The sequence below is a fragment of the Mizuhopecten yessoensis genome, unplaced genomic scaffold (assembly GCF_002113885.1).
Source record: "Mizuhopecten yessoensis strain PY_sf001 unplaced genomic scaffold, ASM211388v2 scaffold4663, whole genome shotgun sequence".
NCBI classification, from domain to species: Eukaryota; Metazoa; Mollusca; class Bivalvia; order Pectinida; family Pectinidae; genus Mizuhopecten; species Mizuhopecten yessoensis.
The window spans coordinates 431,505-450,721 of NW_018405659.1; the positions used below are offsets into that span (position 1 = coordinate 431,505).

Genomic DNA, 19,217 nt, shown 5'->3' on the forward strand with positions numbered 1-19,217 from the left:
ATGATACTTTGAATATTACATGTTAATAACTTGATTGGAATTATAACCTTGAGTTGACAGTTTGATACTTTGAAAATTTTGAGCCAGCCCTACCCCCAAGGGCTGTAGGGTGGGGCTCAAAGGAGTCAGTGTGCTAAAATTTCTTCATTTTCCTTGTTTAGAATCAGAGGTGCTGGTTTCAAATACTTTTTAGTCTGAAATCTGTATGCTAGATGTTGAATAAGGTGGTTTTATTGTTTTTTGTCACTTTGAATAATATTTCTGTTCATGTTAAAAACAAAATTAACTCTCTGTATAAATATATCAGGTGACCGTTAAGGCCCATGGGCCTCTTGTTAAAACATGTGAGAGGGTGATCTGCATGTCTCAACATTAAAGACTGGATACTCTGTTCCTATCTCATGTTTATCTGATATTGAATAAAGGACCAAGTAAAATTTCAAATAACTGATTCAAAATTGTAGCTAAGGGTACACCAAATGAATTTCACACGATTTCCGCGACATGCAGCCATCTTGGAATAAATGAAACGTTGAAATGGCGATGAAAAGAATTTCTTTCAAAATAAACACATAATTATATGTTGTTATTGTAACAAGTGATCAGGATTCAGTAGAATAACTTATCAAAATGTGACAAAAAACAAAGAATGAAGTATGTACTTATTAGTTTGATAAAAAGTATTTTTCCTCGAATTCTGAAACTCTGACGTAAAAAATTAACAAAGTCAAACTTCGTCGTTTAAAAGTTGAAAGAAAACCTAGACCATTTGTGGTATCCAGTTCAACGTGGTATTCCAGATATAAAGGCTCGTAATGAAAAATATTGAATGCAAATTTGATGGGACCTTGGGAGAAACTTCGAGATAAATGAAAATGTTCGAAATATCAAAAGTTTAAGTATATAGTAAAGTATCAATTGACCGAATATCAGATATAAAGTTCGTAATAATTAACTTCGAAATATATTGGTTTGACACGATAACAAGAGGCGGATTTATAAGGGAATGTAGTATTTTAATACGCGTAGACCTGAAATACTGGAAAATACTTGGTCGAACACAATCTATTAGGAACATACTCGCGGGAGTTGTGCCTCAGGTCTGTACACTATACGGTATAGAACCCTATGTAAAATCTCGGTAAAACTTTAAACTGCCTAATATCTCCGGTAATTGGCTGCCCGTGTCGAAAAGAGTAATAAGTAGTTTTTACATTATAAGTGCATGTCAAATTCGATACAGCGCTAACGATTCACTCGTGCCAAAGTCCTAGCTATATGCAACTCCCGTCTCAGTAAGACATGGGTCTACTGGAGGGGGTAAGTACAAACCATAGAAGTTCCTACTGTGAATTCATTTCATAGCTCTTTCACAACACCAGAAACAGCTAATGAATACTGTTTCCGACCAGGAGCTATTGCTTACAGCCATTACACACGTAGACAGTGAAACGCATTGCCGTAATTTACATATTCCATCTGGCAAATGTCTGCTGCAATTATTTTGATGCATACCTGTCTTAATCCCTTCTAATTATTTCAAAAATAGATTGAAGTCTCATCACGGACACTGTTGTTAACGTGAGGCAGGTATTACTTCACAAGAGTAATGTTGAATGGGTGGAGGAGGAAGGCCTTGTTTGTGTCTTAACGCGCCGTCTGTAAATAAAATTTCTCGAAAATTCGCTGTCATTTCGGCACAATACTTCATTGTTTTCATGAGAAATACTCTAAATTAATACGCAGCAACGGCTTATAGCGTTGCCATGAATGAAAATCGTGCTAGGGCACTTAATACACATACGCATTATATAGTACAAATGGTAAACACATTTTTACACGTATTTGTATTTTTTCCTGAAAATAAAGGACTACATTTATTGATAGGAACCTTTCCTACCAATTGTAGTGTCTAAATGCCAATTTCTAAGGGTTCCTCTAAAAAAAAAACAATAGTTGCCATAAGCTCCCATACAAACAGATTTTGTTTAAGCTCCCATACAAGCAGATACTGTGTAAGCTCCCATACAGACTGATTCTGTTTAAGCTCCCATACAGACTGATTCTGTTTAAGTTCCCATACAGACTGATTCTGTTTAAGCTCCCATACAGACTGATTCTGTTTAAGCTCCCATACAAACTGATTCTGTTTAAGCTCCCGTACAAACTGATTCTGTTTAAGCTTCCATACAAACTGATTCTGTTTAAGTTCCCATACACACTGATTCTGTTTAAGGTCCCGTACAGACTGATTCTGTTTAAGCTCCCATACAGACTTATTCTGTATAGACTCCCATACAGACTGATTCTGTTTAAGCTCCCATAAAATCTGATTCTATTTAAGTCTCCATACAGACTGATTCTGTTTAAGCTCCCACACAAAACGGTTTCTGTTTAAGCTTCCATACAAACTGATTCTGTGTAAGCTCTCATACGGACTGATTTTCTTAAAACTCCCATACAGATTGATTCTGTTTCAGCTCCCATACAGATTGATTCTGTTTCAGCTCCCATACAGACTGATTCTCTTTAAGAGCTCCCATACAAACTGATTTTATTAAAGCTCCCATACAACTGATTCTGTTTAAGTTCCCATACAAACTGAATCTGTTTAAGCTCCCATACAGACTGATTCTGTTTAAGTTCCCATACAAACTGATTCTGTTTAAGCTCCCATACAGACTGATTCTGTTTAAGCTTCCATACAAACTGATTCTGTATAGACTCCAATACAGACTGATTCTGTTTAAGCTCCCATACAAACTGATTCTGTATAGACTCCCATACAGACTGATTCTGTTTAAGCTCCCATACAAACTGATTCTGTATAGACTCCCATACAGACTGATTCTGTTTAAGCTCCCATACAAACTGATTCTGTATAGACTCCCATACAGACTGATTCTGTTTAAGCTCCCATACAAACTGATTCTGTATAGACTCCCATACAGACTGATTCTGTTTAAGCTCCCATACAAACTGATTCTGTATAGACTCCCATACAGACTGATTCTGTTTAAGCTCCCATACAAACTGATTCTGTATAGACTCCCATACAGACTGATTCTGTTTAAGCTCCCATACAAACTGATTCTGTATAGACTCCCATACAGACTGATTCTGTTTAAGCTCCCATAAAAACTGATTCTGTATAGACTCCCATACAGACTGATTCTGTTTAAGCTCCCATAAAAACTGATTCTATTTAAGTCTCCATACAGACTGATTCTGTTTAAGCTCCCATACAAAACGGTTTCTGTTTAAGCTCCCATACAAACTGATTCTGTGTAAACTCTCATACGGACTGATTTTCTTAAAACTCCCATACAGATTGATTCTGTTTAAGCTCCCATACAGACTGATTCTGTTTAAGCTCCCATACAGACTGATTCTGTTTAAGCTCCAATACAGACTGATTCTGTTTTAAGCTCCCATACCGACTGATTCTGTTTAAGCTCTAATACAGACTGATTCTGTTTAAGCTCCCATACAGACTGATTCTGTTTAAGCTCCAATACAGACTGATTCTGTTTAAGCTCCCATACCGACTGATTCTGTTTAAGCTCCCGTACAGACTGATTCTGTGTAAGCTCCCGTACAGACTGATTCTGTGTAAGCTCCAATACAGACTGATTCTGTTTAAGCTCCCATACAGACTTATTCTGTTTAAGCTCCCATACCGACTGATTCTGTTTAAGCCCCAATACAGACTGATTCTGTTTAAGCTCCCATCCAGACTGATTCTCTTTAGCTCCCATACAGACTGATTTTGTGTAAGCTCCCATACAAACTGATTCTCTTGAAGCTCCCATACAGACTGATTCTGTTTAAGCGCCCATACAGACTGATGCGGTTGAAGCTCCAATACAGACTGATTCTGTTTAAGCTCCCATACAGACTGATTCTCTTTAGCTCCCATACAGACTGATTTTGTGTAAGCTCCCATACAAACTGATTCTCTTTAAGCTCCCATACAGACTGATTCTGTTTAAGCTCCCATACAGACTGATTCTGTTTAAGCTCCCATACAGACTGATTCTCTTTAGCTCCCATACAGACTGATTCTGTGTAAGCTCCCATACAAACTGATTCTCTTTTAGAGCTCCCATACACACTGATGCTCTTTAAGAGCTCCCATACACACTGATTCTCTTTAAGAGCTCCCATACAGACTGATTCTCTTTAAGAGCTCCCGTACAGACTGATTCTCTTTAAGAGCTCCCATACAGACTGATTCTTTCTATCCCCCACAGATATTTTGGGTCTTGAGTAAATATTTACAATTTTGAGGATCTTAGCAGTTCATTTGACTAGTCAGGACATTCACACAAATATAAATGAAAAATATATTTTTAGTATAAGAAAGGGAAAAGGTTACTTTTCAGAGAGTAGAAAGAAAGTTATGAACTCACTTCTATCCAGTTTTGCGATTTGTTTTATTCACATAATTTTATACACTCAAGCCTACCAATGACGTCGTTCTGTAATGTCCTTATTTATTGAAATATTAATTTGGGGCAGGTGTGGCCCTTGATACCGAGGCAGGTTCGGTCCAGGCAACGCTTGGAAGCCGTGACATTGGCGGGAAGATCTCACGTTGCATGCTTTCGTCATGATTATTTTGATTCTGACGTGGGCCGAACTTACGCCAAGCTGTCTGATTCAATATAACTGACAGAAAAAGTGAAATAGTTCTATAGATGTGGACGTGTTTTCTCTTTTGTTATAATTCATGAAAGGCATAACAATTCTCTTCTGATATATACACACATTTCAACAGATGCCATGCTGTCCAGAACGACCTAATACTAAATTTTGGCCGAACTTGCCCTGGTCTCCCCTGAAGTTGACGAGATTGATGTCTGTGTCTCCTTACCACCATGAGATTGTAGCAACTGTACACGTATATTTGTTTAATGATCTATTTCAGATTAAAACAAAGAGATGTTTTGTGGTAGATTGTTTATTGTGGGTGCTGTTGACAAGGTCGTGGTTCTGGTTTCAAATGCCTAAATAACTGATCAGGCCTATTTTGAAGCAAAACTTACCAGCTGATAGAAGAAAACGGTAGGATTGTGTTTAGTCGGCCATTCAGATAACTCGCAGCCTTGTTGTCATACGATATTAATTCACCAATATTTGACGCCGTAACATTCTCGTGGTGGTAGGTACCTAAAATTATTATATTTGATGCTTCTTCATTGAATAACAAATATTTTTTCACGATTATGGCAGATTATATTGACTGTATACAATTGTATATGTATGTATAAAATATATCGGTAATCTGCTATTCTCTTGGAACAATACACAGTATTCAACGGGTTATCATTAAATAATTGTCTTGCATTGAGGACAGTAGTCTAAACTTTTATATGGGTTCACAAATAGTCGCATATATTCTTTGCAATTTGATGAAATCCTCTTTGGGTAATTGGAATGAGGTTTAAATCACTTCTTTGCCTGTTTTGTGTTTAGAGTGTCGGAGACTTGCTGAAAGAGCTTTTAAAACTCGAGACAAATATTGTACATGTTTGTTATTGAGATGTTTTTTTTCTCCACAGATACAATGGTGACCGCGATCTTATGGGTGGTGAACCTTACGCTAGGCTACTGTCCGGACGACCTCCTCAGCGAGGTGTTTACGTGTCTCCACAACCTCACGTACGGTAGCGGCGATAGCATGCTCATCACGGGCGCAGACGCAGATCGCATGCAACGTCACTGCCGGTAAATCTGCCTTTTTGTATGCCTGTTCCGGGTACATAGGATCTTCTTTTGTAGATTTCAGTTTCTTTCATGTTAACGATGTCACCATCTTAACCTTGCTATTTGTTGTCACCATCATAACTTAGCTGGTTTGTTGTCACTATCATAACTTAGCTGGTTTGTTGTCACCATCATAACTTAGATGTTTGTTGCCACTATCATAAACTAGGTGTTTGTTGTCACTATCATAACTTAGCTGGTTTGTTGTCACCAACATAACTTATCTGTTTGTTGCCACTATCATAAACTAGGTGTTTGTTGTCACTATCATAACTTAGCTGTTTGTTGTCACCATCATAACTTAGCTGTTTGTTGTCACCATCATAACTTAGCTGGTTTGTTGTCACCATCATAACTTAGCTGGTTTGTTGTCACTATCATAAACTAGGTGTTTGTTGTCACTATCATAACTTAGCTGGTTTGTTGTCACCAACATAACTTAGATGTTTGTTGTCACCATTATAACTTAGCTGTTTGTTGTCACCATCATCACTTAGCTGGGTTGTTGTCACCATCATAATTTAGCTGTTTGTTGTCACCATCATAACTTAGCTGGTTTGTTGTCACCAACATAACTTAGCTGGTTTGTTGTCACCATCATAACTTAGCTGTTTGTTGTCACCCTCATCACTTAGCTGGGTTGTTGTCCCCATCATAATTTAGCTGTTTGATGTCACCATCATAACTTGGCAGTTTGTTGTCACCATTATTACCAAGCTGGGAGGGGGGGGGGGGGGCATATAGTGTTGCCCATGTCCGTCCCGTCCCGTCCCGTCCCGCCCCCTCCCAATTCAATGTAAACACCCGTCGCGTCCCGTCCCGAGTCAATGTAAACAATTAGCAACTTCATTCTTTGACAGAATTTGGTCAAACTTTATACAAAGGTCTAGTATGAGTATACTTCGTACATCTTTGTGTTTCAGGGATCCAAGGTCAAGGTCAAGGTCACTGTTGCTATATATAGAAAATGATCAACTAATTCAATTTAAATACTTAGCAACTTCATTCTTTCATGGATTTTGGTGAAATATTATGCAAAGGTCAAGTATGAGTGTACTTCGGACATTGTTGTGTTACAGGGTTCCAATATCAAGGCCAAGGTCACTGTTGCTATGGTAATAACATACAGAAAAAAACCATAGGAATATTAAAATCAATTTATCAACTTTAAGTGAAGTACCTAATTGTGTGTGTGCATGTTTCAGGGTATCAAGAACAAAGTGGTTGTAACTTTTTATAGAACACTGAAACTAATTTCACATGGCAGCGGGGGCTTTTATGTCTTACAGACATTTTCTAGTTTTCTAGTAGATCCTACATCATTATTTCTAGATTGTTTGCTCGTGTGTGATAGGTTCAGAATTCCATATTCAACAGTTATGCATTTGTTTATACTAAGACAGACTACCTTGCTATTCAGTTTCAGATGTTTTCGATGTGGTGGATTAACGCCGTTGTGTCTATCTGTTCAAAGGGACAATTTAATGATAACCTTTGTCAAAAAACTCTTCATGATTATATAGTTTGATACTCCCTAGGAACAATTCATGTCGAGAAATTGACAAGAGACAATGGTTTCTTTGCGTTTTTAATCGGTAATGGAGAAATCCGTAACTATACAGCCGTCTAGCTAACAAAAATGTCTTTCCAGCCGAGGAGAGCAAGTAGCTTCTCGCTTTATTCGCCTTGCCTCTTTGAATACAAGGATATGCATCTATTCTGAAACAAAATCATCTCCAACATCACCTAAAACATCGTTATAAATGAGTGATCTATTTTACGTTTAAACCTATTGATATCGTACTTTCTGTTCATTTTTATTCAAATCCAAATGTGAACAGCAATATCTGATTAGAGGTATATATTATGATACTAATAATTCTTACTCGCGATGTATTGCGTTAATTCAAGAAGGTGTTATGTGTGAACTCAGACTCATAACTGACACGGTGTTGTCGATGCTGTACATGTTTACTTGTCACTGAAAGGCCCGGATATTGTGCTATTCGGTCGTAGCTATTTTTATCACTGGCTTTCCCAAAAGATGAAACTGACTACACTGGACGTTGGCTTCAGGTGTTGTCATTATCAACTATGTAAACTTTTGTTAGGAGATACATATTTTCAGTATCGACTTTTCAGGTAATCAAAGATTCTTACGTCACTAAATTGTCCCTTTAATGCATTTTTTCAAACATTTGATTTAAATATTTCGAAAAGAATAATTTGCTTTCAAAGTTTATAGCCTGTCACTGTTGCTTGTCTTTACACGGTCACTCTTGTATGGTACTTAAATTACTGATATCGATTCCATTTGGAAGCGCACTTGTAGTCAGACGAACCTACAACTTGCATTGTTTGTTTGCTTGTATTGATTCTCTTACACAATGTAAAGACTAAAACCGTTTTATTTTCTTAACAGACACGGTGATCTAGACGATTCAGTTGATTGCCTTAACAAGATATATAGCCAATGTACCAGTCCGAGGGACTTCGAAAGGTTACGTAAATTCGCCGACCCGGACGCATGGAGGTCGGGGTTCCAAAGATTTTGCAGTAATACAGATTGTAAGTGGCCATACCTTTTGTTGTGTATACATTAGCTCGAATGATCAAAAAGTCAATCAAAAAATCGTTTTTGACACAATTGACTATCAGCAAACACTGTTGTCATGGCTAGAATGTTCCCATGGCAACGGTTTGTTATTTTCACTAACCTGTGTTGTGACAACTGATTGCTGTTATATACGATATGTTGGTGACAACTCAGATCTGAGCATTGCATCTAGACTTCATTCATGGTAATGACAACGCAAATGTTGAAATATAGAATAAACATGTGGTACAAAGCTTTGATTCCATGTAATGCTATTTTGGCTGTTTCTTAAAATGGGGAACTATTTAAACTGCGTTTTCAAGAGAGCATTTCGTGGCAGTGTTAAATTCGCCGATTACACTGTCCATGAATATTCCTTTGTGTATAGAACCAATACCGTTGTGTCTGTGGCAACATATACACATAGTTATGACTACATAGGTTTAGCCATATCAACGCAAGTGTGGCCATAGAAACTCGTGCTGTCACTATGGGAATACATAATGGTGCTATGACAACACTTGATAATCTCGTTATGACAGCAGTACAACATCGTGGTGTATTCCGTAAAGTAAAATATTGTACAGTCGCATGATAGTCACACTACGCGTTTGCATATTACGATTTATTACAACAAGGGGAGAAATACTTCTACTCTCATTGATCTGGTGACATACCGACTCGCACGATTCACATTCCGACCGACACTCGTGCTCACGCTCCGTTACTGTAAACAACACAAGACGCACGCCCTGTAATTGTTACTGTACATTGTGCCACACAAAACATACGCCTCTGTGTCACACAAAACACACGCCTCCCGACGTGCTAGTCTAATGATGTCAGATTCATGTACCACTCATCGCGACCAGATGCATCCTGGGAAGTTGCACGTGTTTCACGTCGCGACTCCCGGATTTTATGGCGAGAAATATTGCCACTTATCCGAAACAATTGTACGTAGGTCTATAAAGCACGTGCTGTTATTCATACACGTGCAGAGGAGACACGTCCTACGCCCCAATCACGGAGAGGTATTATTACTCGACCACCACAAGGGGCTAAGTACTTGTCAATTATAATAAAGATCTACGCGTAGATTTCTGTGATTTTTTCACGTCACCTTGTATGCAATTTTACTGATCTACAACTGTATAACCAAAATCTGTTTCCATTCAATTTGGCATATCATTGTGCACATGTATGTAGCTCTCAAAGCGTTGGCCGACCGGGAAAGTACACTGTACATTTGTATGACTCTCTCCAACCACAGGCAAACTGGGATATATTGCACATATGTAGGCTTATAGTCAAAGACACATGTAGTTATTGGTAATCAGTTTCTATATGACATGTTCCACCTATTATAAACAGAGACCTCGTTTGAAACAAGTCCTAGGATGTTATGAGTCATCATTTGCTAATATGTCATTTGACTTTAAACAGTCAGTTGTACATGCTACATTGTTTCGCATTTGGTATATTTTACATAAGTTTATCATAAGTTTATAAATTAGATACTGTTTTGAATTTAGAACCTATTACAATAATGTATTAACGGTGACATGGAGACTACATAAATGAATCTAACTTCATTCGGTTGCGGTTCATGTTGTTGTTTTTCCTTTTCTTTCGGATTCTCTTTTCGGGGTTTTTCCGTATTTTTTTTTAGATTGTGTTTCGATTTAGAGCTTTCTTTTGTTTGATGTTAAATTCTGACTTCTCTACGAATCAATGTGATTATCTTTCCTATTTAATTTAAATGTGACACCCCTACACATAAATAATGACGTCACTAACTAACTGTTATCGTAATTATGTTTTAAGTTTGCTCTGATAATTATTTTTTTCATCCTGTACCTCTGTGTCCACATTTGCTTCACATTATGCATTTTGTGTCAAGCCAAAAGAAACATTTTCACGACATTATTTCACTCCTTGCAGTCTATGTGGAGCGGCGGACATGCGTTACAAAACTAGACAAGGAGCTGGAAAAGTGTATAAAACGGCACGAGGATTTCACCCTACAATCAACCGAAAAAATGGCCTCTTATTCTCACGATCAAATAGAGGAACGCGAAAATCACAGGATAGAACAAATCTGCCGGTGAGTACTTTCCTTTGTCGGCCTTTTCTGATAATCACCCAGTAGCCTACGCAATGTCACATTCGGGTTTTGTCAATGGAATAACGGTTACAACATAATTTGACATCATTGGCTAAATGTATTACCAATATTAATGACATAATTAATTTACAATACTAATGTCCATCCTGTTCCACCATGTATTATTGTCACCCATTTGTATATATGTATTCTCTACACTGTATTGTTTATGAGAATAAAACCATTGCCATTGGTTCTCTCTCCATCATGGGGAATGGGACAGAAAATACAACTCAAACAGCATTCCTAGCTCTGCCCTAGGCTCCCTGAGGCTAAATATTTGTATGTAATAAACGCTTATTTTTCTTCCGACCCAATGCAGGATGTTTTACCGAAAAGATATACCAGTCTATAGTATGACGTTATCTGGTTATAAAATGCAATATTTAAGTGTATGATGGTGGTGTATTTGGGTGTTGACCGGAAAATCACGTAAGCAGGAAAATCACAGATGAATACGTCCAGTCTGAAAGAAAATGTGATAATGGGAAATCTGTACTTTTAAAAACCAAACTAGTAACAATTATACCGATTTTTTGTTCTTTTCATTCACAGGTTTTTCCATGGGGCGAATCAATGTTTGAATTCGGACATCGGGTCTAAGTGCGGCCCGGAGATTAGTGCCATCCTATCGGACTTTGCAGGGGGTATAATGCCGCCTGTATGCAGGGGATTTACATTTGACACTTCGTCAGCATCACAGATTGAATTATCTTCTCTTGGATTTATTTTTATTTTCGCGCTTTTAATATTTCATAAATGTTTGGTATAGTCTTGACGCTTTTGTTCGTGATATAAACACCCCGACGGATTTATTTTTCTACACCATGACTGTCATCTTTTCTTCACCTAGAATTTGGGACCCTTTGCTCAAAGTCAACTGGGACCATTGAATTGGCTGATGTCATGCCTTCATCAGTATCTGTTTTACGTCTCTGTGTTGGAAATTATTTTTCGGATTTGAAACTGATGAATTCTCCTGGTGTTCATATCATGGGAAATGTGTGATTGTTACGTGACACAGATATTGATGTCTTTTTCACTTCAAATGATGTTGTTTCGTGGGAAATTTACATCCGACTTTTCTTCAAAATGGAAGTTTTTGTGAAAGGATACCCGTTTTCAAATGGATACACGGCTACGAGGTTACACGTAGAACACGGATACACCAAGTGCTGGTTTAAAGTTGAGGTGGCTGAACATGTTATTGTGATAGATATACTCACCACGCGTAATGTATTCGCGTCAATCTGGATGCTAATAGCTGTAAATAATGAAGTGTTGCACAGTTAAATGGGTGATTAGAAACGCATGCAATATTTTTCCATGTTAAATGATTTTTTTTTTTAAATGCAAACGATATCAAAGTTGCTACCCGGACGTGTTTATTTCATGTCGATATGTCAATTTCATCATCTTGTCAGAAACACGACGGCCGTGATTGGTTTAAAAACGGAATCATGAAACTGAATACTGTAGCTTTCCGGAAATCACCGAATATTGAACTTATTGTCTTACGGAAATAAACTAGTTACTGTATCGCCTTAGACCGGACGTTGCTCAAGGGAAACAAAAAGGCTAAAATAGTTTTTGATTTCCGGATATATTAGAACATAATTGGTATCAACTTCCGGCGGATGTGGCTGCACCGGAAACGAATGCAAGGTATGCTGGCAGTGTTTATAGGTTTGCAGGTTTTCCTTTTGAATGAAACTAGTCATTCGAAACAAGCGTTTCTTTTCGATAATTATAAAATTTACGACAATATTCCGAAAACCCCCAGACATGACTGCAATATGTGAACCAGCAAATGCTTTGAGATAAGAAATATTGTAGTTTCAAGTTTTCGTTTGCTTTTGTTAAGTTTAAACCATATATCTTTATTATGAAATTAATACAAATATTAAGGTAAAGATATCGAAAGTGTCCCAAAACTTGCTAGTGTGGTAATTTTGGAAATTCTTTGTTTTCACATTTAAATATCAAAACACATCCTGTTATATTTTCAAAACATTTTTATGGAAAACAACCCACGCGTTAACGCGTCAATAGCAACAATTCCCGACTAGTTCGGCGAACAGCTGTAGATATCATTACAAAGAGCAGAGGTCACGTGTACTGTTAACTTGTGTGATTTTTTAGGATTTCTGAAATGTACATACGCGTATGATTAAGTGCTACAACTGATACAAAAACTCTGTGCTGTTCGGTATATGTTTGACAATATACATCAGTTGATTGCATTCAAGGGCCATTCCTCTATCATGTAAAACGTTTGTTTACGATTAGAATGGGCGCCCCAATCTCTTCTCTCTTAATAGCTGTCATATCTTTCAACTTTCTAATTCACCAGGCAGAATCAAATTATTTCAAAAGTTTGGTGGGCTTTATTTGTTTCAATAAAAATTCAATGAAAAAACCCTCTATAAATTAATGTATTTGATGATATAAAACTGTATAAGTAAATTATGTATACATTTTCTAATTTGTAGATGCTAATTAAAATTGGAGTAGGTCTATATACTCCGAGAAGAACTAATAGTTTTTAAAATAATGCTCAAGCTGACTATACTTTAAACTGACGTCCATTTTTTTACATACGGAACTCTCATTAACACTCGACACGCGTACAGCTCTAGTTTACTTCTAAGGCTCACGTGCACTGTACCTACATGAATATAGACAAGAAATTTGTTCGTTTCATTTTTAAAAGTTCCTTTTTCTAGTTGTGTAATGATATAACCTCCTCCTGCACTCTTGTATACTACATACCGATGCGCCCTACTGAAGGAAACAAATGCGTTGCTTTTCAACACATGTTTGACCGATGGTTAAAACTAAATTGACACGTTTTTTTACTCTGTTTATAGTTATTCGTGTTTTGTACATCTGTAACGCCGAATGTTGCTCAAATCGTTAAGAAGAGTACAATTCAAACATGTATTTTTGATTTCTTAATAAGAAAATAAGATCACAGAGAGCAAACACTAGCGCTTTTTAGTGTTTGTTTTATATTCAATCTAGGTGGATAGTTTGACGAACGAAGTATTGGAGAGTGGCATATTGGAGTCCCCTGAACGAACCATGTTGTCTGAGCATTGGCAAATCATCAAAATGAAACATTCGTGATTCATCGAGCCTTTCCGTGATATTTCCAACAAGCACGATTCCAGGACGGTTTCTCCAAGAAAATGAACATCGAATCTCCTCTTTTGAGCAGGAGAAGTTGAATCTAACCGTTTTCTTTGTTGAAGATTCCTTCCTTTTCGATGGCATTCAATACCCCATCAAGGAATGCAAACGCTATGGACGAAAAACTGTTCAAGTAGGAATGAAAAAAAATATTTAAAGTTAATTTAGTTTTACAAAAATGACGAAGCAAGTTATAAACTGATCACGTTTGCTGACCTCGATGAAATGCTGACCCCAATGGAAGCATGCAGGGAGTCTTCAGGATCCTACTTCAGGATCCCTACTCCTACTTCAGGATCCCTACTTCAGGATCCCTACAGCACTGCCAACAACTGTAACAATGCACTTGTATTTTCCCCGGCATCTTTAATGAGTCATTTCTAAAACAACATACTAAATTGTCAGTAGAGCGACAAGGATTCTTAACACCGGAAGACATCAGAGTAAGGAGAGAAAACCAACGTTATCGGGTAGGTGGCTGCCAAAGTTCAATTCGGAAATCGAACCCCGGCCGTATTGGTGAAATGCGAATACGCTAGCTACTGCGCCAACGACCTACCATTTCCATTTTGTGCGTTCAGTATTTACAGTTAGAGAGTTACGCACGTGCGTTATATTGACTGTGAATATGTCTGTAGCAATCCAATTATAAGGTCAATTTGTTTCCGGATGAACTCAAAGGTCAAATTTCAGACATATCTCGGGTGAGGCCACGTCACGCAAAGTTATGTCAACACGTGTTTGCCCATCCTTTGCGCCAGCTATACGACCGATGGACCATGGAATGTATTAAATAACGTCTGGTAGAAACTATCACCTGTGAAACAGCTGCTCCCCAACAAGCACAGGTGTGGAACCTCCATATTTTTGTCTACAGGTTGTTGTCAAATTCCAAGTTTTATTTGGTAAATGGCATACATGTTTCCTTACAGAAAAAACGTCGATTGTTCGTGGAAATGTTTATAAAAGCATGAAAAAACCCGTTCAATCCGTATACTGACGTACTAAAGTTTCAGTCATTAGCCATTAAATTATGTGAGTGCACAACAGCACTCCAAATGTCTGTCACATGAGCGTTTGCTTCGAAGCCATATGGAATGTTATGTTAAGCGTCAAGCGTTACATTAACAAGTGATTACCAAAGTTACGTACCGGGGTGACATTTTAGTGGTTATAACATTAGGATTAGATATTTGAGCTCATTTGCCCGAAAGACAAGTGAGCTTATGTCGTGGCGCAGCGTTCTTCATCCGTCCGTCGTTTTCAATTTTATATTTACGGAGGTATAACCCCTGGGGGCAGGGGGGCTGGACCCAATAGGGGAACTAAAGGTTAATATTTCTCCTTTGGTTTGGTTGGAGAGATTTCAACCAAATTTGGTAAAGAGCATCATTTGGCACAGGGGACTCAATGTTCTATAAAAAGAGAGTATGGGCCCCCATGAGAGCAGAGGGGCTGGACCCAATATGGAGAACATAGTGATAAATGTTTATAATCCGCTTCTTCAGCTTGATTGGAGGGATTTGGCCGAATTTTATGTAGATCATCCTTTGGTAAAGGGGACTCAATTTTGTATGAACGGAGGTTGTGGCCCCCTTGAGGGTGTCTCGATTTTGTATAAACTGATAGTGTGGCACACACTATCAGTTTATACAAAATCGAGACACCTTTGCCATGGATGCTCAACACCAAAATCTGTTTAAAAACTTATGGAGAAGGTACTCCCTATTGGGTTTCCCCCCTTTTTTTGGGGCAGAGGGACGGGGTCCAATAGGGGAAATAAAGGTCAATCCTTCTTCTTTATATGTTTGATTGGAAGGACTTAAACAAATATTGGTCCAGAGCATTCTTAGGAAAGGGGGACCACATTTTGTATACTAGTAAACGCAGATTTTAAACAAGTGTTGTGTTGAGCATCCTTGGGAAAGGGGGTCACACATTTGTATTTACATAGGGTGTACCCGCACAAAGTCCCCCATCCTCTTTGGCAAAGAAGTGGGTCTCAATAAGGGCAATTACGGTAAATCTGTCTTCTTCTGTGAATTAGTCAAGAGCATACTTGGGAAAGGGGAACCAAATTTTGTATAAACGGAGAGTGTGACCCCCCTGAGGGCAGAGGGGCTGGGCCCAATAGGAGTTACTTAACCACAACTTGTTTCGAGCGTCCTTGGGCAACGGGGATTCAATATTGTATAAACGGAGAGTGTTGCAGAGGATTGGGACCCAAAGGGAGAAACTTCTCCATTAGATTTAAAATAAAGTTTGTGTAGAGCATCCATGGGCAAAGGGAGCTCATCCAGGAGAAATTAAGATAACTCTTTATAATCCTTCGTTTTCTTTTAGATTAGGAGGACTTTAACCTAAATTTGTGCAGAGCTGCCTTTGGCAAAGGGGAACCAACTTTCGTATAAACGGAGAGTGTGGCCCCCATGGGGGCAGAGGGGCGTGGCCCAAAAGAGGGCATTAAACCAATTTTGTTGGAGCATCATCGAGCAACTGGAAGTCAATTTTGTATAGACAGATAAACCGATGTGTGATTTTCGTAGAGCCTCTTTTGGGAAAAATAAGACTCATTTTTATATAAACGAAGGGTGTTGTCCCCTCGAGACAATCCCAATGAAGGACTGGGGGTTGCTGAGAGACGGAGCCAATATTTTGAAATAGTTGCAGTAATATATAGAATGACAATTTTTTTTCAATGGTTGCTTAATATTCATGGTGAGTGATTCAGGCCCTCTGAGCCTCTTATAATCTATAGCGAGTATGCATAGGAGTGTAGATATGAGGATTTGCTGCTGCATTTTTGGATTACTTTATGACATTCGATCGATACATTTTTTTCAATGGTTATGGCCCTGCATAACGGGTAAGCTGCTGGCAGGGTTCGGGAAGTGTCACAAAGAGTCTAATTGGACATGTATACTGTACCAGACCGCGGACTGGCTACCACCATTGGTCACTGGGCACCAAGACCAGTCACAAGAAACTTTTTTTTATTTTTAATGTAAGGCACTGCGTAGTTTTTTTTTGGGCGGTTGAAATTCCAGCCCTATAAAAATAACACCAGAAAATGTTAATTTGATTGTTAAATAATAGACATTAGCTACGATGGAGTCGATAAAATGTTAATTTTGATAAAGACCGTCTTTTCCCAAAACAAACGGTTTTTTTCGATGTTTGTAAATTCTGAAGCAACCCTTTAATTATGTCGTTTAAAAATGAACATTTTTTGTTAGATAGTTGTTGAAAAGTATACAGTATATTGATTAATTTTAAAGCGCGTTAGTCACAGCCTGTTCTGCATTGCAAATAGTTTGTGTAAATGGAGTCTATTTAAAGCAGAATTCTTTAGTAAAACGTCGCAGTACAGACGTTTTCCGGAAGGAAAGTAGACCAACTATGGATTTCGCCCTGTGGTGTAGACACTTTTATACCGGAATACTGCACAGGATGGCCAATATAAACCGATATGCTTATTATTTCCAATGGTCTTTTCAATTGTTGTATGACTGACTTTTATGTATGTGGTGGTTATTGTACAATCTTACTGTTGATAAATATCATTGATATCTGTATCATGTATGCATTTTGACAAGTGAACGCGAATGAAAGAAGGGCAGAGAGAGAGAGAGAGAGAGAGAGAGAGAGAGAGAGAGAGAGCTCCCGAGATACCGTAGTTGTGGGGGTGTCTCACTGGTCAAAAGACCAACGTTATGGGGATAGTTCAGTTTTGTGGGGAACGAGATTGTTCCCCACAATTCGAGAGCGTCATTTTCGGATTCTCGGGCACCGAAATTAGTTTGAATACGCAACTACCTAATGTTACTAAAAATAGACACAACGACTTCGTGCAATTTCTCACACCACCGCTCAGCACACGGTTGAGAATCATGGGTAATTTTACGTTCTATATCCCTCNGAATGAAAGGGGATTGAAAAACGTGAAATTGGATCACTTGCGTTAGTTTAGACGGAAGGGAGTTTAAATTACATTCAAAATAAAAATAAATTATTTGCATTTATAGTTTTTGTTTTTCTTTACATGAATAAGAAGCGACACTACTCATGCAGTCCATGTTACGTATGACATAATTTGTAGGGGATGAGTATGACACGTGCTTTAGCTCTGCTAGCCTGAAGGCCTAAGTGAGCTTATGCCAATGTGTAGCGTGCGTCCGTCCGGCGTCAACGTTTTCCTCGACTTGACTTCTTCTAAATAAGCAATAGGTCAATGGCGTTGGTATTTGATCAATAGCAAGCAGTGATAAAAGATTAAAAAAGTTTGATAAAATGAGTGACCTTGACCCACTTTCAAAGTCACTAGAATCAAATATGTTAACATTTATTTCTTCTGAATAAACAAACAGCCCAAGTTGATGATATTTGGCCAGTAGCAAGCTGGGATGAGGGGCTACAACATTCTACAAAGTTTGTCCAAATGAACGACCTCGACCCCATTTCAAGGTCACAGGGGTCCATTGATCCTCTTGTTTAGTTTTCAATTATGTATGAAATTTGTTAATTTTTGATGTCTATGACTATGTTATGAATGACACGGTGTCTAAACGTCTGTTGATATTTTGTCTGTGTTACGTACATGAATGACGTCGAGGTTACATATGAAGTTGTCCGGGTCACGTGCGCGGATGACATGTGTTGCCTAGGTAGCCGATAACACAAATTGTCTAGTATCGTATGACATTGTCTAAAATACGTATGACATTGTCAAAATTACCAATGACGTCAAGATTTCGCATAATATTGGTTTAGTTACGTATGACGTTGCTAAGCTTACGAATGGCGTTTCTAGATTACGTATGACGTTGTATAGGCTATGTATGACGTGTTAGATACGTATGACGTTGTAAGGTTACTTATGCCGTTGTCTAGGTCACATAGATGTATGACATATGCCGCCTATTTCAGGGATAAGCATTTGGTGTCTAGGTTATTATGAACTGGTTTATGTTACGTACTTGTGGTTCATATGTTACCTGGGTTACGCATGAAGCTGTCTTAAGTTACGTACGAGTTTTGTCCGGGTCACGTACATTTATGACATAGTTTGCCTAAGCTACGTACAGCACGGGTTGTCTAGTATACGTTTGGCGTTTTCTAGTTTACGTATATCGCAAAGGTTACTTTAGACCTTTTCTATGTCACAAAGGACGTTGTCCGGGTCATGTACATATGACATAAATTGCCTTTGTTATGGATTATACGTGTTTAGGTGACGTATCTCGATACTCTAGGAATAACACGAAGAAAGATGTTTGATTGGTTTCAGGTGAAAAAACTCCTGACCAGTTGCTAGTCTCATACCTATCCTTTGAAGCAAAGCAAGTCAATTGTTACGTTACCGTTACGCGACCACGATATTCTTTTGATGTACATCAAAGGATCGAACAAGTCGTCAACAAGGTGGCGCACACTGAACCTTCAATTTTGCTATGACATATTACAGGGGTGCATAGAGCGAACGTGAGCATATTT

General features: G+C 38.2%; 1 protein-coding gene across 5 annotated transcripts in view; it reads left to right on the forward strand.

The window, feature by feature from the left end:
- Positions 1-17,384, forward strand: part of LOC110449581 — an 82,393-nt gene extending 65,009 nt beyond the window's left edge. For 4 of the 5 annotated variants that reach the window (XM_021496532.1, XM_021496530.1, XM_021496534.1 and 1 more), the window contains 4 exons: positions 5,565-5,730; positions 8,192-8,337; positions 10,310-10,472; positions 11,088-17,384. In XM_021496532.1, the coding sequence (XP_021352207.1) occupies positions 5,565-5,730; positions 8,192-8,337; positions 10,310-10,472; positions 11,088-11,304 (692 nt within the window). In that variant the 3' untranslated portion in view covers positions 11,305-17,384. The remainder of the gene's footprint in view (positions 1-5,564; positions 5,731-8,191; positions 8,338-10,309; positions 10,473-11,087) is intronic. The other variant, XR_002462865.1, reaches the window with a different exon arrangement.
- The last annotated feature ends 1,833 nt before the right edge of the window (positions 17,385-19,217 follow it).